The sequence below is a fragment of the Vigna angularis genome, chromosome 6 (assembly GCF_016808095.1).
Source record: "Vigna angularis cultivar LongXiaoDou No.4 chromosome 6, ASM1680809v1, whole genome shotgun sequence".
Taxonomy (NCBI): domain Eukaryota; kingdom Viridiplantae; phylum Streptophyta; class Magnoliopsida; order Fabales; family Fabaceae; genus Vigna; species Vigna angularis.
In genome coordinates, this window is record NC_068975.1 from 8,613,998 (window position 1) to 8,640,449 (window position 26,452).

The 26,452-nt window shown below is 35.6% G+C and overlaps 1 protein-coding gene across 2 annotated transcripts; it reads right to left on the reverse strand.

Moving 5' to 3' along the window:
* Positions 1 to 1,132: 1,132 nt before the first annotated feature.
* Positions 1,133 to 25,771, reverse strand: LOC108342768 (WD repeat-containing protein 26 homolog). 2 transcript variants are annotated; one of them, XM_017580561.2, is made up of 5 exons: positions 25,358 to 25,771; positions 24,079 to 24,981; positions 14,807 to 14,908; positions 1,634 to 2,263; positions 1,133 to 1,528 (listed from the first exon to the last, which is right to left on the reverse strand). In XM_017580561.2, the coding sequence occupies exons 2-5, from the start codon at positions 24,868 to 24,870 to the stop codon at positions 1,298 to 1,300; spliced, it is 1,755 nt and encodes a 584-aa protein (XP_017436050.1). In that variant the 5' UTR covers positions 24,871 to 24,981; positions 25,358 to 25,771; the 3' UTR covers positions 1,133 to 1,297. The 2 variants fall into 2 exon arrangements, with proteins under 2 accessions (XP_017436050.1, XP_017436051.1); XM_017580562.2 differs by having other exon boundaries at positions 1,133 to 1,541; positions 25,358 to 25,718.
* Between the last annotated feature and the right edge of the window lie 681 nt (positions 25,772 to 26,452).

Sequence of the window (26,452 nt, forward strand, 5' to 3'; positions counted from 1 at the left end):
ACAAAACTTTAAAATATAATATCCAAAGACAGGCGCTTGAAACAAAGTACCTATAAACTTCATACAAACACAAAAGTATGTAAGCAATAACATAAAGACAAATAAAAAATAATAATTTTCTTGAATTCATTCATAATGTCTCTTCACGTAACAATCCAAATTTAGGTTGAGTAATAAAGAGATGTTCATCAAATTTACTTCAACAACAATTATCATTTTATTCTTCACTCTATTTATATAACTATTCACAATGGGCACGAATAACAACTCCTTTTACCAGTAGGACATTCTTTTCTTAAGAATATGTATAGAATGACTCTACACAATAATACAAAATTAAAATAAATGATCTTAAATAAATAAAAAAGAAAAAGAATTCACTTCATCCATCAACTATTATAATTTTTGTTAACCCAGCCAAAACTATTTGATTTAACTTATCACAAAAAATACCTTCTAATCTAGATGCAAAATATTGATGAATTAAATGATGATCGTAAATCATATCATGTACCGTATTAGATAAATGCAGACGATGCCTTCTAATCTAAATGCTTAACGTTTTTAACTCAATTCCCCCCCTTAGATAAATATTAGTAAAATAGAAAAAAAAAAGTTCCATTGAATAAACTTTTCATACCAGAATGATCCGGCGGGCACTAAAAATGAAGTGAGATTTCCTACCTCACTTATGTTGTCATAAAAAACTTACAAATATTTAAATTGATAATTAAATATATAGATCTCATGAAACTTCCTTAGTATTAAACTAAAGGTTTCAAAAACTTGATCAAATTTGTTAAATGAAAGTGTTTTTCCCTCAGTATTTTTACCAAAATCTACATTGTCATTTTGAAAATCCTTAAGACTACTAGCCTTACCAATTCCCACAAAACTCTTTCGATCTCAGCACAATTGCAGCTTTTAATTAGATGTGTCTTATTTCATGTGATAATCTTAAATCCTCAATTACTTGAATAGCAATTTGAAAGTATTGAAAGATGAAAATCCAACAAGAAAGAGTTTTATATATATGAACACAAAATTATCAGACGCAAAGCGACGACCCACCCTGGAAATGCAATCTAATAAAGGACATTGGAGAAGGAAGCAGGAAAAGAAAGGAAGAAGATAAATGAAACAAGAATTTATTTTGAGTAGTCAGATGGTGCATGTTTGGTATGAATGTCTGTATCTGTTTGTTTGTCTGATCTACTAGTTGTGATAGTGAAGGTATTTACAGAATTGCAATGTTATAAAAAAAGAGATGGAATAGAAATAGTTTGCGTTGGTTGGTTCACCTAAGTTCGGCTCCACCATTGCAGTAATGGACGCCATTGGTGCGTAGTAGATTAGGGGGATACTTTACATTGAGGCGCTTTAGGCCCCATATCCGAATAGTTCGGTCATCACTCGCCGAGGCTAACATGTGAGGGTTTGCTGGATTCCAGCTCACACAGTTAACAGCTCCAGAATGACCAGGCAATGCCTCTACTAGATCCCCCGAGTTCCTGTGCCATATGTAAACCTACACCCACATACTAACCATTACTATTAAACTCAATTTCTAATATATATATATATATATATATATATATGGAACAGGAAAGTCATGCCGATTTTAAATTAATACCTGAGAATCCTCACTACCACTAGCAATGAAAGATTGCTTAAGACCACCAAAGCAAGATCTGACTATAAATCGGGTGCGTTTATGACTTCTGTACTTGCCAACAAGTTTAGGATCACCTTCTAAATTCCAGAGGTGAATTTCTTGGTTCAAAAGATTAGCCAACAAGAATCTGCTATCCTTTGACAAAGAGAAGGAAGTTATTGTCTGCTCTGCTTCAATAAATCTCTCTTCTTTAGTTTCTTTGTTGAAGAACAATATTGCATTTTCTTTGCAAATACTCAAAAAGTGTTCCCCATCACTCGTTATTTCCAAGTCAGAAATCTTAAGGGTTCTCTGTCCTTTCCAAGAGTCCACTTCTTTCCCATCTAAATCCCACATACAAATGCTCTTGTCACTGAGGCCAGAGAGTATATATTTCCCACTTGGAAACCAAGCACAGGAGACGAGACCAGGACCATTTTTTTCATAAACTTGCAGGCACTTACCAGTAGATACATCCCACCGCCTAACAGCCTCCTCCACACCACAGGTTAGGAGCTCTTGGTCATTAGGACTCCATGAAACAGAAGAAACAGATTTCAGGTGACCAGATAATTTATGCTTCATAGACACTCCACCATTCATGTCAACCTATTAAAAGAAAAGGCAAAAAGCAAAAATGTGAAACCTAATGCACAGCTTTAAGTACATTCTGACTGTGTGTGCTTCTATTGACCAATGTTTACAGAAGCATGGTACATACATGCAAGGAGTACCGGAAGACAATTCCTATCAATGACGGTTCACACAGTCAAGTAATGGAAGAGCCTTTTTAATATAGTATGTCAGAACAGTTACTTAACTTTCAATAGTGTTAGGCCATATACTTAGGACAAAGGAGTGCAAAGTTTCACATTCGTACATCACTTTAATAATTCTTAGCTATTTTAACATAATTATCAATTTCAGATGGTTGGGTAGTCGTCAGCTGCGAAAACACTATAGCAGGATAAATGTTATTTGAATTATTTTAATATAAACTAGTAATTTATACCACACATAATGACACAAGGATAAATAATTTCGTACAAAACAAGTCAAATTACTCAATCACCAAAAATCTTGGAGCAATAAGAGCATAGTAATGAAATCAAAAAATAGACAACGATGGCAAAATTAATATAAAAAAAAAAGCATAAAATTTAGATAAAAATTTACAATATAGAACAGAACACTTTATGTCAAGTAGTCATGAAGGTAACTTTTTCTGGAATTGCCAACCAAGGGTTTTCATTCCTGTTACATTTACAAAGCATAAATGCATAATAGAAAATGACGGATAGAAAACAATGTTACCCATAAAAACCTTAACCTATGTTGTTTTAGGGATAAGATTAGGTCTTTGATGCCTGCATCAGGGTAGTGGTGCTATAGTGTATGAAACTTCTTAAGATGAATACAGAAACATGTATTTCTTGAGGGCTTAATTCCCTCCATAGCTTAAGTTACATTTATAGCAAAGAGAGAGAGCTCTCTACACTTTTAACCAGTTAAGACTGGTTGTAATACACTAACACACAACTCATACACACTCACACACAACTCATAATTCTAACACTCCCCTCAAGCTGAGCTGGAGCATACAGATTGTATGTACCAAGCTTGGAACAAATGAACTCAGTTCGAGGTTCTCTTAAGGACTTAGTCAACATATCTGCAAGTTGGTCATTTGACCCAACAAACTCAGTACAAATCTCTTGGACAACAATTTTCCAAACAAACAAAGATGACAGTCAATTTCTATGTGTTTAGTTCTCTCGTGAAATACTAGATTTAATGCAATGTAGAGAGCAACTTGGTTATCGCAATACATCTTCATAGTCTGAATATTACAAAAGTTGAGTTCTTGAAGAAATTGTTTCACCCATATAAGTTCACTTGTTAGTGATGCCATAGCATCAACGGTTGATCGAGCTATTACATTTTGTTTCTTACTCTTCCATGAAATGATGTTTCCTCTAAGGAGAACACAATATCCAGTAGTGGACCGTGGACCGTCTATCAATAGGTGAGCCTGCCCAATCTACATCACAATATCTAGAGACTTGAATGCTTCCTCTATTTTCATATAACAACCCTTGTCCGGGAGCCTTTTTGAGGTACTTAGAATACGAATGATAGCATTCTAGTGGCTAAGACATGAAGCCTGCATGAATTGACTAACCACTCCAACTGCAAAAGATAGATCTAGCCTTATAATAGTGAGATAAATCAGTTTTCCAATTAGTCTTCGTTTATAGTTAATTTCTTATTTGGGTCTATAGGACTGTCTACTGGTCTACAATCAATCATACCTGTCTCTTGTAATATATCAAGATCATACTTCCTTTGAGAAACTACAATTCCATCTTTTGATCGAGCTACTTCAATGCCTAAGAAGTATTTGAGGCTTCCAAGATCTTTGGTTTGGAAATGTCTACATAGGTGTGTCTTCAGTTGAGATATTCCAGCAATATCATTTCTGTAATGACTATATCATCAACATATACTATTAGGTAAACACATTTCCCGAGATGTATGACGGTAAAAAACTGAATGATCTGCTTCACTCAATTTTAGGCCAAATAGTTGAACAATAGAGCTGAATTTTCCAAACCAAGCACATGGTGACCACTTGAGGCCATATAGAGAGCAATGCAATTTGCATACTAGTCCAGACTCTCCCTGAGCAACAAACCCTGGAGGTTGCTCCATATAAACCTCTTCCTCAAGATCACCATGGAGGAAGGCATTTTTGATATCTAGTTGATGAAGTGACCAGTGACGAATGGCTGCCATTGCAAAGAATAGACGAATAGTAGTGATCTTGGCCACGGGAGAGAAACTGTCACAATAATCAAGGCCATAAACTTGAGTATACCCTTTAGCAACTAATCGAGCTTTGAGTCAATTTTGTCGTAGAGTCAATTTTAATTGCATACACCCATCAACAACCAACAACCCTTTTTCCCTAAGGAAAAGGCACCAACTCCCAAGTTTTATTTTGTTCAAGAGCTTGGATTTTTGCAATCATGGCTTGTCTCCAACCAAGATGATCAAGTGCTTCTTTCACATTTTTGGGTATATCAATAGAAGACACTAAAGATTCAAGAGTACAATAGGAAGGAGATAATCTATGATAGCTAAGAAAGTTATAAATGGGATGTGGGTTGCGAGTGGAACGTGTACCTTTTCTAATAGCAATGGACCAATCGAAATCATCTTCAGAAGTCGTGGGAGGAAGTGCGACGATAAAGAATCTGAAGGAGGGGATTGACCATTTTATGGAAAAGCTAGATTCTCAACTGGTGTAACGGTAGGGGATGATGGTTCAGGGGGACTTTGATGGTTATATGCACAGTAGGAATATTAGACTCAATCATTAAAAGAGGAAGGACCTGTTGGATGACCTCAATCTCTTAATCAAATGAAGCGGAGTAAGGATTTTGTTCAAAGAATGTAACATTTGTAGACATGTAGTACTTCTTAGTTTCAGGAGAGTAACATCTATAACCTTTTTGATGTCGCGAATAGCCTAAGAAGACACATTTGATCGCACAGGCAGAAAGCTTGTCTAGTCTGGGAGACATGTCATGAACAAAACATACACAACCAAATACTCGAAGAGATGTGTGAAAGAGAGGTCTATTGAGAGAAAGAATGGAAAAAGGAGTCTTATGATCAAGAGAAGAAGAGGGTGTCCGATTAATAAGATAATATGCAGTTAAGATGACATCTCCCCAGTGATGGATGGGAATATGGGCACTAAGCAAAAGAATACGGGCAATTTGAACCAAATGTCTGTTTTTTCTTTCTGCTATCATTTTGTTGTGGTGTATGAGGACATGTGGACTGATGTAGTATACCATGGGAACTTAAAACTGTAGAAAAATTGGATGAGAAGTATTCTTTAGCATTATCACTTCTTAGAACTTTGATGACTTGACCAAATTGATTCTTGACTTTATTTAAAAAGGGGTGAAGAGGGATAACAATTCAGAACAATCTTTCACCAATCTTTCATCAGATAAACCCAAGTGCATCTGGAATATTCATCAATGAATGTAACAAAATACCTAAAACCAAATAAGGAGATGCGACTAGGTCCCCAGATATCAAAATGAATAATAGAAAAACTAGAATCACACGTTGATTGTGCCTTTTAGGAAAGGAAGATCGAACATGTTTTCAGAGTTGACATGACTCGCATTCTAAATTATTGAGACTACCAAGTTCAGGAAACATTTTTTTTAATTTCAACAAGTGGGGATGACCAAACCGATCATGTAACAGTTTTGGACTAGGAGCTACAACACACGACACATGTGGATGAGATCCAAAATGGTATAGTCCACCAGCTTTATATCCTTCTGCAATCCATCTCTTGGTCCCACACTCCTGTATAACAAAAGATTTGTTATCAAAAGTTATTGAACTATTTAACGATTTGGTTAACTGACTTAAGGAAATCAAATTGAAAGGACGGGACAAATAAGACAGATTGAAGATTTAGAAAGGGAGACAGGGGGACATGACCAATTCCCTTTGAGGATACTTTAGAACCATTTGCAAGAGTTATTAAATGAGATTTTTCTTGAAAAGAAAGGGTTGAGAACAAAGAGGTATTACCAGATATATGATCAGAAGCACCTGAATCAATTACTCATGAATTTTTTGATCTTTTGGGGAGTGAGAAATGCAAGTTGTTTGGTGTACTTGAAGATGGAGCTGTTTGTGCCATGCTATTGGATTTTAATAATAGATAGTCCTGATATTCATCCTCAATAAGCTTGGAATTTGAAGAGGTATCCTGAGAGATATTAGCGGTTTTGGGAGGAAAACCATTCAAGAAGTAACAGTTCTCTTGGATACGACCAATCTTTTTTCAGTATGTGCACGGACCTCGCCCTCGACCTCCACGTCCTCCTCCTCTCGTGCCACGTCCTCTTTCGCGTGTGGCAACCATGGCGGAAGGCACTACTACTTCATGAGCTTCCTAAATGTGAGCCATCGAAACCCAAAGAAGGCGCGTGGTCAAGGTTTCCATCGAAGGGACTTCATGACTAGTTAGAAGTTGATCTCAGATATAATTCAAGTCGGGATGTAGAGCTCAAAGAATCATCACCATATAATATTTGTCCAACCTCGTCTTGATATCTTCTAAAGATCCCAATTCTAGAAACATCCCCAGTTCTTCAACAACAGATTGGGCTTTAGCCATAAAAGATATCATATCATGTTTACCATTTTAAGGGATGCAAGTTTGTTTGTCGTGTCATAAAGACGTTGAATGTTGTTGGCATAATGTTTTGAGCTTTCTTCCAAAAAGAATGACAAGTTTTGAAAGCTCTAAGGGATTTAAAGGTTTTTGGTTCCACTAACGGTCATAATAGGGCACACAACTGGAAATCTGCTTGTTTCCACTGATCTATTTTCTCAGTTCGTACATGACTTCCATCTTGTTCAAGATGGTCATATTATCCTTGCCAAGAAACCATATTTCAACGATAGCAGACTAAGATAAATAATTTTTCCCATTTAGTTTTTCGAAAGTGATGGTGGGACTTTCTGATAATGCAATATTGTTGCCAGTTGCCATTGATGGTTAAAAAAACACGAAAAACAAAGAGAGATGTTTCACTTGGGTATTGGGACAATCCAAATCTGATGTCTTGAAATACTGTGATGGTGGTCGTCGACCCAACAGAAATAATGAATAGTGAAGAAACAGCAAGGAGGGAGGTCAAACAGAAAGAGGGAAGCCAAGAGGCCAAAAGAAGCTCAAGAGAGTGAGGCGAACAGAACCAGTGGTGGTGATCTTCCGGCCAAGAAAAGGCGACGCGTGAACAGTACATGCCCAAGATTTGACGAAGTGAGGCGGCGCATGACGGCGCGTGCAGACAAGACAAAGACGGCGACCACCAGAAGAATGCCCAGAAGCGTGACTAAGATAGTGGAGGACAAGCTTACAAAGATCAATATGTTTATTAAAAAGGAAGAGAATTTTTTTTGCTTGAAATGAACTCTATTCTTGCTTATTTAGTTGTTGTCCTAAGCCTCATGTTTAGTCATAAGAATATTTAGAAGCTTGTTTGGACTTTAGTTAATCTTTAAGTTTGTTTGATTCATAGTTTAGTGTATAGAAGAAAAAACATAAAGATAGATTCTCTTAGAAGAGAGATAAAAGTGGTCACTAGAGAAGTTCATAGGGCTTCTCATTCAGCTTGTCATAGAGAGTGCATTTTATGCCTAACTCAATCTCACAAAATTGACTAGACCGATTTGTTAGGTTTCTTGGAGACAAGAAACCAGATTTATAATTCAGTTTAAGAAATTAACACAGATCTTACTGCACAATGTAAATAACACTCTAAGTCTGAAAAACATAATACAAGAAAACATCCAACAGCTTCCAAGGGAAGAAATTCCATTCTACACATGACAAGCCTTGTTCTGAAAAAAAATACACTCCACCCGAGAACTAGAATAGCCCCCCTCCTTAAAGACAAAAACTACCCAACTACCAATTAAAACCTCCCCTAACTGTTGTTTAAACTCCTCCTAACTACCCTTAACCACTTCATACTAACTTCTATGTTTTATTTTTGCCAAACTATCTAAAAATTATCTACAATGTCTAATACATTACATATCCTATCATTACTCGCCACCTCAAAACAACCTCGTCCTCAAGGTTGTAATCTAAAAACTAGTCCTTAATCGTTGCAACAACTTCCCATGCGAATGCCTTAAGGCTTCCTTTCAACTGTTGGATTAATCCTTGAATCTGCAAAGATCTAGCTTTGACAATGTTGGCATATGGGGTGGCAGGGTATAAAATGTTAGGATATGGGGTGGCAAGGTATAATGGGTAATGGATATAGGAATGAAGTAAAGAGCGAAAAGTTTGTTAGGCTTTTAGGGGGAGAAAGAGAGTATAAATAAGTCTTTTAGTAATTCTGTGAGGAGAGAGTCATTTTTTCTTAGTATAGATAGGTCTTGAACCTTGTGAGGGGGATTAGGCCTCCGTTAGGGCTAAGAGGGGGATTAGGCCTCCATTAGCGCTAAGAGGGGGATTAGGCCTCCATTAGCGCTATCTGTGTACTTTCTTTGAATATCAATACAGATACCCATTCTTTTTACAGTGTTAATTCTTGTTTATGTGTGTGATTGGGTTGTCTTAGTTAGGTTTCCAACACAGGAACCTAACAGACAACATAATCTTTTGCAAACAAATGCTTAATAAACAATCTGACTCAGCTTCCAAAATCAACAAGTTTATTACTGGAGTTTGCTAGCAATCGATTTCCATAAAAGATAAGTAACCCAAGACAAAAGGGAGATCGTCCAACTTTCTTGTCCTTCTTGCATAGGGTCTGCCACTTTGTCAAGAAATACTCCCCCAACTGGTTTTCTGATGTTGGGTTTACTAGAGACACCAATATTTTGAATTCTTGGATGACTTTTTCCCCCTCCTTGTCCTTGTTACTAGTGCCATCCTCTCACGTAAAATTTCCACACTGATGCCAAACTCTCAAATAACATGTTTCCCTTGTTCCCTTCAACTATCCTTAGTTGAGGTGTTGCAAGATCTTCCCAAGAAACGTTGAGATTTTTGTTGCCAACTCTTGAACCCCTTAACTGCATTTTTTCCCGTGTTATTGATGGTTAGGTGTACTTCTGTTGTTCCTATGATGTTCTGGACTTCAAAAACATTTTTTGTCCCAACACCACCTTTGAACCATCTACACTCAAAATAGCCTCGTCTTTTACTTTACTCCCAGAAGCAATGGTTACAATGTTCCCACCACATTTGGCCTTCTTTCCTCTGTCTTCACCCTCCTTCACTGTTTTGACATATTCACCAAGACCTACCACACTATCCCCACTAAAACCAGCAGCTTTTGCAACTTCATTCTAAGGAGCAAGAGTCACAAAATTCCCATCACAGTCTTGGTCTCCACCTTTCTCTTCACTGATATCCTTTACTCTTCTTCCCACTCTATCTCCATACACAGAACCTCTACTTCCATTTGACTCTCTTTCCATGTTCTTGAGTCTTCACAAGATATCCTCCATCATATCTCTGAACCTTTGAAAGTTGGCCCTAGTTTCCTCTCTATTATCCTCAAAAGCTCTCTAATGTACTCACTCTACTCTCCATGGTGTTTGACTGATCCAGTAGGTCAGACTGATTTGTTAGGTTTCTTGGAGACAAGAAACCAGATTTATAATTCAGTTTAAGAAATTAACACACAAATCTTACTGCACAATGTAAATAACACTCTAAGTCTGAAAAACATAATACAAGAAAACATCCAACTGCTTTCAAGGGAATAAACTCCCTTCTACGCAGTACAAGCCCTGTTCTGAAACCAAATACACTCCACCCCCAGAACTAGAACACTCCCCTCCTTAAAAGACAAAAACTGCCTAACTACTAATTAAAACTTTCCCTGACTGATGTTTAAACTCCACCTAACTACCCCTAACTACTTCATACTAACTTTTATGTTTTATTTTTGCCAAACTATCTAACAACTGTGTACAATGTCTAATACATTACATATCTTATCACAAGGTGAGTTTTACATTTCTTTATGTACTATAATTTGGTTTTAACTCTAATCAATGTGGGATCTACAATAGATATTTGTGGATGGTTCAGTAGTGGCTCATTAGCAAGTGATACAATAGGCCCAACAAACCTCGCTAGAATAAACTTTGATAGTATGATATCCTCCTAGTGATTTGGTTATAATTTATGTAATGTGTTATAATTACAAATATTCACTAGAATAAACTTTGATAGTATGATATCCTCCTAGTGATTTGGTTATAATTTATGTAATGTGTTATAATTACAAATATTCAGAACGGATCCTATATTCAAGGATATTGTTATAATTACAGAAATTAGTTGATTCTATATGATCAGAAATATCTAGATTATGTATTTACCATTATGAACATTGATTGATTCTCATATCATATCTTTATTATTAGAGAATATAAAAACTTCTCTATTTATTTTATTGATTCCTTTTTCTCAATAAAAATAAAGCACTTGTGTTCTCTCATAAATGTTTCTCTCTTTCCTAAAGTTTAAATATGGTATCTAGAGGTTTCTTTTAAAACTGCATTGGCCTCGTAGACCTTTTTTCGCAAACCTTGCAAAATAATTTTCATTGTTTTAGTGCCCACTCCTTAGTTTCATTATTTTTAGCTTTCCAGAAAAAAAATGCCTTTCATCGCCACATCAACTGCCATTACAAATTATCCCATCTTCTCTAGCCATATTGTTATTATTGAGAAGATGGATGGGATTTGACTATTTCACTTAGGCTTCCAAAATCAGGTATGATTGGGCTACCTAAGATTAGGAACAATGGTTAAAGAGGCTCAATTGACAGGTGTCAAAAGCAACATGAGAAAAACCCCTCTTCCACACAATATTGCCCAGGCATCCATGGTTGAGTCGCCTGTTGCTCCTACACTACTAGCTAATCCATCGCCAACAACATTTGAAGACTTTATCAAATAGTGCCCAATAAACCAATCCCCTTATCCACTAATAACACTACTTTGGTGGCACACACTAGAAATCCTATACTTGTCTCTCTCAATCTCGTTCTCTTGGTCCTGGAGTAATTGACTCTAGTGCAACTACTTACATATCTGGTAATTGTTACCTACTCTCCTCCTTTACTAAAGCTACCAATTTGACTTTTATAATTGCTACTAGTAGTTCACAAATATAACCCGTGACATTGGTACTACCCAACCCCTCTAATCCCTCGTTGTTGACACTGTTTATGTCCCTAATTGACAATTTAATTCACTTCCTGTTACCCAATTGCCACTTTCACTAATAATGATGTTACCTTGCAGGATCAACTATCCGGTCAGACAATTGGTGCCGAATGTGAGTCACATGGCCTGTACTATTTCTATCCATCACCATCAATATGTGCATGAATAGACTCTCTGATAGACTTCTTTAGTCAAGAAGTCTATCAACACTCTCCTTCTCTCAAGAACACACAAAATAGAACTGTATAGAATGTGTATTATTGATGTATGAATGAATCAGAATACAAAGAATCACCCCCAAGGAAGCCTCTCTCTCTCCACTGGAACAACTATCCAATCTATACTCAAATGTACAAAAGAACTAACTAATCCTGTACAGAACACACACTCTATTTATAAAGTCCCCCTTCCCCTTCCCACTCACTTACTAACTCTCAAACAACTCTTCCCTCCTAACCGCCCTCTCATTTCCTCTTCCTTCTATCCTAAACCCATTATATCCTATCATCTTATATCCTATCACTCTCCAATAATGAGTCATGCACAACTAGGACATCTAGAGTTAACAAAATAACAAAAAATGGTGCTAAGTCTAAAACATTTGTCTACCTTAAATTGTGATTCATGTTAATTAGAAAAACATGTTTGTCAATATTTTCCTAATAGTCTTAATAAACAAGCTTTGTCTAATTTTTCTTTAGTTTATTCTAATATTTGTGGTCTTACCTTTATTGATACTCTTTATGGTTTTAAATATTTTGTTACCTTAATTGATGATAATGCAAGATGTAATTGAAGTTGGTTAATGGAGAATTGATCAAAAGTGTCTTTTATTTTCCAAATGTTTTATAATGAAATCAAAACACAATTTGGTATATCTATATGTGCTCTTCGTAGTGAGAATGCTTGTGAATAATTTTCTAACCAATTTCAAAAATTCATGAAATCTAACCCTTCATCAAAATAGAACATACAAATGAAAAAAAAAACACCGTATTGAAACTACTCGGAAACTTCTTAATACTTTATCTTGCTCACCATTTTTAAAGGATGTTGTTATTACAACATGTTATCTCATTAAAAATACCCCATCATTTGTCCTTAATGATTAGGTACCTCACTCTGTCTTTTTTCCTCATTTCCCCTATACAAGCTTTCTTGATATGTTCAGTCGAGATAAACATTCTTCTACATCACTCAAATGTGTCTATGGGATATCATCACTTCCAAAAAGGGTATCAATGTTTTTCTCCTACACTTCATCTGTATTTTGTGTTTGTCAACGTCTATTTCAGAGTTTGTTTCATACTATACAATTGTCCATTCTAGTGATGGCATATGTAGTCACTTTCCCACCAACTTGAATGTTCCTTCATCACCTCTAGATGACTCGGGATGCTTCTCTTACACCACTATAGGTATATCAAAGTCGTTCATGAACTATTGATATTCCAATATGAAATCCATCTTTGACAAATAAAGATATAGTAGATGGTATGCCCTATGCTTCCTCATAACCGTCTACCATACCGAGTTCAGTCTCATCTAAGAGTGATTGGCCTATTGCTATTTGAAAAAGTACAAATTCAACTTGTAACCCTTCTCCCCACTATAAAAACCTTAATTATAAGTGATGAGTGATGAGATGTATGCCCTTCAAAGTAGTGGCACTTTGTTTCACCTTGAGATCCAAAATGCATTTCTACATGGTGGCCTTGATGGAGATGTCTACAAGAAGCAGCCTCCTAGATTTGTTGTTCAAGGGGAGTCATCTAATTCAATATGTCGCCTATGTAGGTCACTAGATTGACTCAAACAATCACCCCATGCATGGTTTGGGAATTTTTGAACCCTAGCTGTTTGGAATGATTCAAAATGATGTTGACTATACTTTGTTTCATTATCATTCTGCCCACGGATGAATTTATCTCATTGTATATGTGGATGATATTGTACAACTAGAACAATATATCGCTCAAAAGTTTTAGACAAAATGTCAATGTCCTAAAAGATCATTGGTATAGAAATGGCACAATCCAAGATTGGTTTCATGGACAATAAATACCAATGGATCTAGTGTTATTGATATCAAATAACAGAAAATATTAGAGACATAAAATTCCTAAAATTCAAAGAACAGGTTATGCCAGAAGTATTGTGGACAAAAATTAAATAATATATATATACATATATATATATATATGTAGAAAATGCAATATAGGTATTGCTAACTTTAAAATATCTAGAAATGTAATTGTAACTCAAATGACGAAAGACAATAAATAACTAATAATAAATCATGTTTAAAAAATTCAAATAACAATAAAATAAATTAAAAGCCAGAATTTTCAAGTTCAAAATCTAAAATATAATAAAATATAATGCAGGAGCTGCTTGTTCAATGTGGGTAGGGTGGACATGCAGCGGGACTGCACAATAGTGAAGGAGAGGAGGATACGGGTTCAATGTGGGTAAAGCGTATCCTAAGTCAATAATTTTTGTAATGTTAGGTTTGGGCCAGGTTGTTTGGCCCAACTCCTTTTTAGAAAGAAAAAACACTTGGGCTCACTCTTAGTGGAAAAAATAGAATAAGAGAAGGATGATTAGGGTTTTCACTTCTTAGGTCGGGTCCTCATCTTCTCTTTTAGTTTCCCACCACTGTCTCCATTATTTTGTTGTTTTACACAGCCACCGCCACTACTCCTTTGTTTCCCTTATGCTCTGTGCCACCACTCAGCAACTTCTGCCTTGTCTGTTCCGCGATGCTACTTTGTGACACCCAAAAAAGTTGTATTGGCCACCGCCTTTCCAATGAGTGCCATAATATGCGAACCTAGGAGAGACTAGAACATGCTCTCTTTGAATTCTTCAATTTACCTTATCCAAAGAACTAGGACATAATGATCACCATTCATACATAATAAATCTATGCTATGTGGTTGTTTCCTTTCAGATGGAAATCAATTTGGTCTACCTTCTTTGCGCTCTTGCTTTCACTACACCTATAGACTACACTCAATCTAACACTACACCTATAGACTACACTCAATCTAACAACCATAAGTCACATCCTCGAGATAGTTTACTATCTTTAAACACACCAGTGTTAGGACAATTCTGTTCACTATTGGAAAAGTAAAGAAACAAGTTAGATAGAATTGGACATTATCGAACTTAGGATCATGTTGAAGGATGCAAATATCCTTCTTAGTCGTAAGATGAAGGGCATCTCATCATATTCTATTTGTGTGACCAGAGTGTGTAATATGACAATTGATATGTTCAAGGAACGTCAGATGATAAAAAAAGATCAGGAGAGTATGATTAGCCATCAGATATTACCTCCCAAATGATTGCAGATCGATCATTTGATGCTGAAGCTAAATATTTCCCATTATGCGAAAATTGCACATACCAAACTTCATCATCATGTGCTTCTAATATCTGCAATATTTGCAGGAAAAGAAAATAACATCAGAACATAAATGTCTTGTATGCATAAAAGTAAATGGAGGATGATCAAAAGTTTGTGCTTACTATTCATTCAAAAGACATTGCAATAAATAAAAATATTGGATCAGTACAAGACAAAGAGCAAGAAAAACAGACCACATAAGTCAGAAAACACGGATAGTAAAAACACTAAATGCGACCTTTAACATGAGTTAACATAGGAGTCTATGTTGACTTCATTAACTGATAAAACTGATAGGGCTAATCCAATACAATTTCAGATAACCATTAAAAAAGTTGGTATAGAATCATAAAAAACATACATTATCACCATGTAAATCTGCTATAACCATTTGGTGACTCCACAAGGATTAACCAACACTAATGATACCTCGTAATGACAAAACCAAAAGCCCTAAGACAAATACTAAGTTTTTTGTTTAACTTAATTATAATAGATCAAACACCCAAAATTTATATCAATCTCAATAAAGAACATAAGATAACTCAAAAACAAAACAACTACATTGTATTTCAACATTCCAAATTACAAAGCTTTAATTTCAAATTACATGTAAACCATTTTAATCATATTGTATCTTAAATGAAAAGGAATGCGCAGTGGCTGCTTAATATTTAGGTGAGCCCAAAAAGCAACTAATTGGGACTTGGCTATTATGAGTGCATAAATCCTACATCAAGTAGTATGGGATGCTCAATGAGGTATTTGAGTGTTTGGTTCTCCCCCTTAACAGCTAGCTTTTAAGGGCGGGTTTCCTAAGTGTTTGGATACTTATAAATTAATCTTAGAGTTAGTTGTGAAGATCACAAAAAGCGCTACATATGGAAGATTTTAGCCAATGGAGGTTTTGTAGGTTCTGACAACATGAAGTAGCTGGGTGAAGTGTCGTTGAATGATGCATCATAAAGTCAACTGCCAAGACGTCAATTGTTAATGGCTGTATCTAGTTGAATTTTGTATATGTACAAGCTAGAATTCCTAAAGCTATATATTTTGAAAACTTCAATGACATTGGTAGAGTATTGAAATTAATGATAAATAGTCTATAACTTTGGATTAGAACTACAGTAAGGTTTGGCATGAATAAAACTTGGGAATTATGAATTTGAGCATTAAAGCAGATTTTAATTTACTTTTTTACGGGTTCCAACCATACCACCATTTTAAAACCTCAATGGAACTTTTACTCCAATGCAAAAGTTTTATAAGATCCACACTTTAATAATGAAAGTGATGCTTTTAAGACAAATATTTCTTTATTCATATGACATAGACTCTTATACTAGACCATATTTAAAATTTTATTTCATGTTAGCACACTCCGACTGGAAGTTCTTATGAGACTCACGTCACCATTGCAGTGAAGATGTCCTAATTGTGTTTTTATTTTACTTTCAAATAACTATCTTTGTGGCATATGATAATCAAATGAGAGAATAACAGCATAACTAGTTATGCATTAAAGATAGGAGAAATAGACATAGATCCACCTAGTAAAATGAGAGAAAACGAATACTTTCTGTGATCAATGAGGATTGTGAAGAGTAAGTACTCAATAAAAATCCTAATCATAATCCTATTTTTTACCTTGCTTAAGTTGCATACAGATGACATCTCCTAAACTTCCTTTGTTGGGAGATTAAAATGATTTACCAACCTACACATATTTTGCAATGCTCCAAGGTAAGTCCTTTTCATCAAGTCCTTCTTAATCGTCAGTCATACCATGTCTCCTCAAGACCATGGTTCCCAATAATGATGACTCAAGTTGGCCCAATGCTATCCTAAAAAGTACTCGTTGTGTCATAATCCACATCCTACTTACTATTTCCTAAAAGTGTGACAAAAGCACTTGAGCATCTTGGATGACAGGAAACCTCAATTTTTGAAATGCAAACTCTTTAACATTAGAGTACATGGGAGTTAGATCCTCTTCCATGTGGGAAGAAGACATTTGTTTGTCATTAGGTGTATGTCATTAAAGTTGGACCCAATGGTAAAGGTGATCACCTTAGCTCAATTATTGTCCAAAGGATACACTTAGACTTATGGCCTCAATTAGAGAGGTACTTTCTCTCAGGTGGTGGAAATGACCATTGTTCGCCTTTTCCTTGGCATAGTGTAGTTATTTGTCCCTGGCTTCTACACTATTTGAATATTAAAAATGCTTTTCTTCTTAGTGACCTAGTCAAGGAAGTCTACATGGAGCAAAATCCTGAGTTTGCTACTCAAGCGGAGTACAGTTTGGTTTGTAAATTGTGCCACACTCTATGGTCTCAAACAATCTCTGCATGTTTGGTCTGGAATATTTAGCCACATTATTCAAACTTGTGGACTAAAACACTGTAACAGATCCTTGGGTTTTACAATCATACCTCCCTTGGAATGTGTACTTAATATTACATATTGATGGAATAGTCATTACAAGGAATTATGCTATGCTACTAGAATCTCTCAACTAAGAGAACACATGCAATAAAAAATAAGGATCTTAGAAGTCTCAAATGTTATTGGACATTGAAGTAAGCCAATAAAAAGAAGGTATTGTAATTTTTCAAAGGAAATACTTTATATATCTTAAAATAGTTTAGTATGATCAATGGTAGACCAATGGAAAGTTCTATGGACATAAATAAGAAATTAATGGCAAAACACAATGCCTTGTCCTCTTAAAATCAAGAAGAGTAACTATTATCATCTACTAAAGGTTATTATGTTTTCACAAAAGGAAAAAATGTAATAGGACATATCTAACCATCCTAACATGGTTATCAAACTCGCGAGTTAACTCGTTAACTCATCCGAGTTTGCGTTTCAACACAACTTCCGAGTTAACTCAGAAGTAAACTCGCTTTTGATGTAAAATCGGTAGAATCGGAAGCAAACCGGTCAACTTGCCCAAACTCGAGAGTTTGCAACTGAGTTGGCAAGTTTAGAGAAGAAATTTTTTAAACCAAAAACGACAACAACCATAATCGTTTGGTGCGCAAAACTGAAAAAGGAAAACTCATCGTGAATAAAATGGCGTCTCACTGCTCATTACTCGTGGTGCCACCGCTCGTGGTGCCACCGCTCGTGGTGCCATCGCTCGTGGTGCCATCGCTCGTGGTGCCACCGTTTGCTCACGCTCACGGCGCCACCATTTGCTCATGCAGCGACGCCACCGTTCGCTCACCGTGTCGCTACTTGCTCGTCGCACAGTTGTGTTGTCGTTTGCTCGCTAGCCATTCGTGTCTCTGAGGTTGTCTTCAGTCTTCTTCTCGGTTTCAAAAAGATGAGTTTTTTTTCCTCAGCTGCGCACCGTTTCTGGAGGAAGGGATTTAGGGAATTTGTGAGTTTTGTCCGTTGCAGAAAGGGACTTAAGGGATTTGTGAGTTTTTTCTTTTGTCTCGTGGTGTGCAGCTTTTAGAAAGGTAATATATATATATATATATATATATTAGGATTTTTAATTAAGAACTAACGTTGTAGTTGGAAACTAAAATTAGGAATAATTTAAAGTATGTTTAGGAATAAATCAAATTTAATTAATAGTAGTCTAAATTATCTTATTTATTAAAAAATAGAAATAAAAATAATTTAACTATTTTTGTTTAATTATTTTATTATAATATTTGAATTAATATTTTATTTATAATTTTTTTCATAAAAAAGTAAACTCTTACGAGTTTACGATTCGAGTCTACGAGTCGAGTTCACGGAGCTCTCACGAGTTTACATAAACTCTCAAGTTTGACAACCTTGCATCCTAATATATTTTTCTATTACAAATCTCACCACTTTAATTTTTTCTTCACTATAGAGGGTGTGATTCTTCATTGTTGAACCTTCTCCGGCATCTAAAGCAATTTACACATCTCTAATTAAGTCCTTTGTTGTGGCAACCGATTTTGAATTTTAGATTGCAACCATGCAAAGAACTATCCTATCTTTTGGTGTTTTATTTGCTTGTGACACCAATATCTTGAATTCTTGGATGAATTTTTCCCCACTCAAAATAGTTGCATCTTCTACTCTATACCCAGAAGTAAGAGTCACAATGTTCCCACCACACTTTGCTTTCTTTCCTTTATGTTCACCCTCCTTCACTATTTTTACATATGTACCACGACCTACCACACTATCTCCACTAGAAGCGACAACTATTGCAACTTCACTATGAGAAGAAGCAAGAGTCAACATTCCCATCACAATCAACATATGGCCATTTTTTGCCTCTAAAACATCCTTATTCAACTTGCACGATAACTGAAGTGTTTGTTAGAGAGGTTGTCAGGTTGCATGGAGTGCCCATCTCAATTGTCAATGACAAGGATCCTCTGTTTTTAAGTGATTTTAGGAAGGAGTTGTTCAAAATGGAAGGCACTCAGCTGCAAATGAGTACAGCCTATCACCTAGTGTCAGATAGGCAAACTGAAGTGCTAAACAGGGTGCTGGAGGGTTATCTGAGATGTTTTTGCTCAGAACAACCAAAGGGATGGAAGAGGCAATGGTTAGTGTATGAGAGAAGGAAGAGGAATTAAATAGCCTAATTGTTTTAACAGTTAGGAGAGGGCGGGAAAGGAACTGTATAAATAGTTCCTACTGTGTTGAGTAAGGGAGTTTTTTGGACATTAGTTGTATAGACAGGTTCTTTTGAATCCTGTGAGGGAGGTTATGCTCCCAACCATTCTTTGTACAGTGACTTCTATTGCTGTTAATAATAGAATTCATTCTTTCATCTCTATTAATTGTTGTTAGTGCGTGTTCTTGCTTGTGTTTCATACTGGGAAACCTAACAAAGCCCAATAAATTTAAACAAACTAAGAGACTGAAATAACCTAAAACTCTAAGACCCAACCCATCAACTACAAGTTAGCACAAACCTAAAACAAATGGAAGCATAGGATGTGGAAACGTTAAGACAGAGGTCAAAAAGCCTCATCCAAGAATAGTTGGAAGAAGGTAATAGAGTCTCGTTTGACAATGGCATGGTTGCAATCTTAGGAAGCCTTGTCTAATAATTGAGAAGGTTGCAATCTCACAGAGCCTTCTTTGACAATAACAAAGCTTGCAATCTCATAGAACCTTGTCCAATACAAATAAGGTTCAATACTTCACATGTTCTACTTCATTCATCATTTTTCCTCCTTGAATTTGGAATTGGCATTTATAAACACATTTAGATCAAACCTATATATAAAATTTACAACTCAAATTCAATTAACGAGGCATCTATCTCATTTTTTCAAGAGGGAAATACAATTCAATCAGTAACTAGGGAAATATCTTACCAAATATATCCTATTCTTAGATATTTATGTTATTCCTTTTTGTTATATCACTTCTTCAATATAAACAAGAATCCTCATGTCTCAATACAATACACATAATTTATTATATTCCTTCTCAATTTCTCACTTCTTAATATTGTACTAGAGCAATACCACCCACTGAGACCTATTTTGTCACTAACCCTTACAATATGATATCACAAACCTAACTAGAAAAGAACCCAAATTCATGCTTTCTCTATGTGCCAACTACTCATAGGAGAATTTTTTTTTTAGAAACCAGATATGTTCTCCAATAACTTTATCTTTTCCTTGCCATCAATGTCGACATCAAATTTACAACTCACTACTGCAGTCACAATTCACAACCTGACTTCCCGATTAGCTTTTTCAAGCCAACCAACAACTTTTTGAAAAACCTTTTCCATCAAGCTTTTCTTAAGGCCACCATTACTATTTACCTCCAACATTTTTCAAAACTGACATTAGTTCAACGAGTACTCTTTACCATCAAAGTTTTCTCCACAAGTATGGTTTACCTCCAACATTATTTCAACAAGTATTTTTCACCATCAATGTTTTCTCGACAAGTATAGGTTTCAATTGACATCATGGTATGCAGAAACCACTTTCTCCACCAGATGTTGTGCCCTCTAACCATTTTTAACATGTTCAACTCATTATGATATGTACATTCCAACTTGAAGGAGAGTGATGAAGGAAGGATTTAAAAGGATGGAGCATATTGAATCACTTTGACGAGAGAAAATCATGTCTAGGAAATACATGCTAACTTTGTCAGCTTCAACAACCAATTGGCTAACAAGTTTACAATGTCTCTCAAGGGTCTAGGGTTCATGACATTTGAAACAAGGTTGTCTCGTATGACACATGCTTCAACTGACGGGAGAGTCTTAGAGATATGATTTGATTATATTAAGTAGGGTGATAATTATTCCCCATTATACAACTAAAAATACTCATGTACATATATAACACAAGATTTCATTATATTCCTTTTTAATTTCTCTCTTCACAATATGGCACTAATGTAGTACCATCCTTCGTGACCTACTTTGTCATTGTCACTGATCTTTTCGACAGTAACCACTGATATCATAATGCCATTGTGATTAAATTTCTACACTTTTAGTTTGACTAACTTGGGCATCTTTAGTTTTTATAAATCATTCAAATATCATGAGTTATATACTGTTATTTACTTCTCTGGCTAGGAGACGAATATAATTATATAGGTAAAATCACATGAAATTCATTATTTAGTACTCTAATGAAATCATTGGCCAAGTATTTCTATTTCACTTTTACGAAGAAAAATATGTATACTATGTACGTAGACAAAAGACCACTACCTTAGAAAGATGGAGAAAACTGCATTAGAATAGCGGACTCTAGAACTTCCAGAGGTGTTTCCCTAGTTGACAAATCACAAAGGTCTAAAAATTATTATTTTGATGCTTTCTCCTCAATTCTTTTTGCTCTTCCCTTTTAGAACATATTTATCCTCTTAGGGATCATTCGCATTACAATTTAGGAAACAGTTTAGCCACCACATTTTCCACTTCAACTTTTAGGACATATTGAGATGGAACATTCCCAACTCCTCTGTTTGTTTTGTGTTTTATAAGAAAAATTCCCATCTAAAATTTATTTCGAGGTGCACATGCAATTTTAAGTTCCACCACTTCATTCCCACTGAGGAGGAAAACGGACAAGTCATTCCCATGAGAATGATTGATGCCTTACAAAATGGGCAGTGCGTTCTTACAATGCAGAGTGGGATAGTGAGTAAAAAGAAAGTTCTTCTGGCAAATTTTTGTTATATAATTACATAATCCTAGGAATAAGTTTAAATGATACAAGATAGCAGTCAAGAACGTATTGTCTTCAAAAGTTCATTCACAAATATCTTACTCCTAGGAATGAAAAACGTCATTCTCTAAACCAAATGCAACAGTAGATTTCTTAGTTCTAAACACATGAGGTACAAAGGAAACGTTATAGGAAAGCCATTAAGAAGAATGTAGGAGTCCTGGTTTGTCAAGACTCTAGAAATTATCAACAGTGCAATATTATGGCATCACTTGATTAAAGTAGCTGACCCCACCTAATAGGGAAAAAGCTTGATGTTGCTAAAACAAATCTCCATCTTTTAATTGGACCTGACAAATAGCTAGTGCTGGACTGAAGCTGCAAACAAATCTAGTTCGAAGTGGTATGTCAATCCTAATGGCAATAGTAAGCATGGAACTTCCCCAATTACAAAAAGGATATGTAAGCACCAAGTTTAAACCTGAGTATCCAGTGTATGAGCAGATCATCAATGTGTTTGGGCTCAATGAAGTGTTGCCTTAGCTTTGAGTAGTGGATTCTAGTTGATGAACAAGGGCCATTAGGAAGAACTTATTTATAGTTTATTTTGACTTAGCATATGACATAAGCACCTATGCAAAAATAGCTTATGATATGTCCACAAGATGCTTTCAGATTATTTCAATACCTTTCTCAGATAACAAATTAAAACAGCTTACAGCTTATATGGAAACAGTTTAACCACATTTTCCACTTCAAGTATAAAAACAACAAATACACAAGTACTTGCCTGGTCCAAAATTAAGTTCTTCAACCAAACAGTCCCCAACTTACAGTAAGAATATGAGTGAATGAGTGCGTGATCAGGGCACACAAATGTGTTTAAATTATTTTATTTAGGGGAAAAGTGCCTACAGTTACAGATATGTAAGTGTACACAAGATGGCGTGGAAGTATGGAGATTTCAAGGTAAAGTTCGATAGCTGAAACAACAGATGCAGATGACTAGAAGAGCATTCTAAGAAGTACATGGACATAAGTGTAATAATAGTGAGCAAATATAAGACATAAAACAAGATATGAGAGACAAGAACATTGTGGAAATAGAATTAAATCTATAATCAAACAAGTAAATGTGTGAGCGATCAGGGCACACAAAATGTATTGGAATTATTTTATTAAGGGGAAAAGAGCCTACAGTTACAGGTATGTAAGTCAACATACACAAGATGGCAAGGAAAGATGGAGATTTCAAGGTTAAGGCTGAGAGCTGAAACAACCAATGCAAATGACTAGAAGAGCACTCAGAACTAGAAGGACACAAGGGTAATAAGAGTGAGCAATATAAGACATAAAACAAGACACAACAGACAAGAACATTGTGGAAATAGAGTTCAAACTATAAGCAAACAAGGATAAGCAGAACCCAAAATGAATGGTTTCAAGTAATCCAATATAAATAAGTGAAACAGAAATCCTAGAACAAAAGTAAGCTTTAGCACCCAAAACCAACTTATAGAGAAGCTTCACGTTTACAAGTACATCTTATGATATAAAATACAAAATGGCTTCATATATTTATTGTGTATAAGATCAACACATTTGACAATTGCTGTGAAACTGCTATCACCAAAATATTATTTGGTGGTTCATCAACAAAACTTCTCATAAATAATGTCTCATCATCTCAGCAAAAGAGAAAAATGATCCACATTAAGTACATGATAATCATAGTCATTTGCCAGATGCAAAACTAAATATTCACAAAATCTAGTAAAACAGCAGTTTATATGATAGAGCAATTATTGAATGCAAGGAGACAAACTAGCAAATAGTGGCTTCATCACATAATTCCATTTGAAAGAAAAAAGAAAAAATAAAATAAAGAACATGTAAAGACAATGATGTTGCCACCAATGACTATCAAGTAACCCATACAGATTTTGCATAAAATTACCGTGAGGTTGAAAGTATAAAGTTAAATATAAAGGTTCCCATATAAACATCAGCCTATATAAATATCGGTTTCTAACCTGTAATGTCCTAGAAGGTATCTGAGTTTTTCCACAGTGATGATCTGAGTACAATGACATCTCTCTATCCAATGAGTTGTGAAACAGGCAAGCTTCTCGTTGCAAGATAAGAGCTTGTTCAACTAGATGTTCCAATCTCTTTTCAGGTATCAGTACAGTTGGGGGAAGCAGATTTTGCAATTCCTCCAGAAGTTTTGACCGAGTTCTCACCTGTACAATATCTCGCTTTGAAGAACCAACTTGGCCACATGGAGAAAGCATGCAGGAAGAAAGTTGACGAATTCTACTACTATCGGTGCTAAGAGGTGTAATCTCAGTCCTCAATGTCTTCAATGCATCCATGACCTTTTCGCCATCAAGAAGTTCAAAAAACTTCTGCTCCAATATCAAAAACGAAGCTGCCCGGAGAACATTTTCATCTGTTAAACCAATTTTATTCAATGTGACTATGCTCTCATCCCAATGGCCATCAAGTATTTGCTGCATAAACAGATTCACAACAGTCGAGTGCAAAGGTATGCCAGACTCCTCCTCTAGACGTGCCCCGCTCTTCTTGTAACCAAGCGAATACAACGCCTTTGTGATTATCCTAACAAACTCCTCTCTTTTTATAACCCCTCTGGAACCAACAACTTCGCCGTCCCCTTCAGATGACAGGGGCCGCGCCATCAAGTCGCTTGAAGAGCCTCCAACAGGCTCCACTGAACACGAACCGTTTGAGAGACCACCTAATCCTTTTGAGGATACTTTCATTCGTTTCAAAGCTGGTTCTTCATCCTCCACACCTCCCATGAAAAGCACACCTCAGCCCATATATAACAATTTTCCACCAGTGAGCCAAAAAACCAGCACTGCTATACTATAACAAAAAATGCTTCTGGAAGAATCGCATGGCACAATTTCCTGCACACAAAAAACACAACAACAATCCCCAAACACCACAAAACTCGTCACAAGAACCACAAATCGAACCGGCAAAAAGCAAATTCCTTAAATTAAATTCACGTCCAAGCACAATCCACAACAAACATAACACCACAAGCAGTATTCCCCTAAACGCAGCACTTCCACCAGATTCCAATCCCTAAGCACGAGAACTACGCTAGCACACGCCGAAAAAACTAACGAACTCGGAAATTACGGAAACCAAAACCTACTTTCTCAATAAACACACAACAATCGGAAAAAGAGCAACAACACGCGACAATCGGCGATAAAAGTCGCAGATCCATGAACTGAAAAAACGTAAGAACGCCGCGGCGATGATCCACCGACTTACCGGAGAAGCAAGAGCAGCGATCTGAAGTTCGCCGGCACCGATGAGCGATCGCCGGTGGAGCACCGCTGATTCCCCCTTCCGCGTGTTTCCGCTTTCCGCGTTACGCACCGTTTCTTCCCTTTTTCTTTCTCTCTTTTTCTCTCTGCAGTTACCGCAGCAGAAGAAGGAGATTGTGGTGTGTGGATATGTATTTATATAGAGAAATGTTTCATGGATTATTCCACTGAATTTCTCTTTTTTTTCTTTTCTATTTTCTCTTTTTCTTTCTTAGCAATTCTCTAATCTATAACCTTCTTCTGCTGTTCCTCTCTCTTCGTAATACCCTTTGCTATTGTATTGTCTATGTGGTTTGGTATATACCTAGCTTCCATCCCACTATCCCACTAGATCAACTATTGCATTTTCTTTTTCTTTCTACAAATGAAAATTCCATTCTCTTTAGATGCATTGTATGGATACATTATTAAATTTCAACCAACAAATACAAATTGAATAGTCACATATAAATGTCATACTTGAAAATAGTACATTCATGAAAACATTGGAAAAAGAAAAGGCATGGTATGGATAATTAATGTGCATATAAATTCATGTATATGTATGTATACATTTGTAAGATTATGAGGGGATAGTACTCATTGTGGTACACCCCAAATTATTTAGCTCAATTGACTATTTGATAAGTATTAAATAATATTCACATTTTTTAAGAAGGGTATCACATTTAGTGTAAGTTAGGTAACATATGAGTTAATTTAGTAGGAACTTAATAAATTGTAGGTTTATTGATTTGTAAATAATTTGGTTATTTTTTTTTCTTTAAAATACTATGATTATCTTAAACAATTTTTTTTTCTAAATATTTATAGAAAAAAATATAAGAAGGTGCAATGAAAGGGCTTCTTTACTAATTCTAAAAGATTTCATTTGTAGTATAACTTCTCAAAAGACTTTAGTTTAGGTATAAGTTAATTTTTTTTTTCTTTTTGACAATCCATCTGGATAATTTTTGGCAAGTCCAAATTTTTTTACTTTTTGTTTTATTAAGTTATTTTTTGTTTTACTTTTTACAACTTCTAAAATTTGCATCGTTAA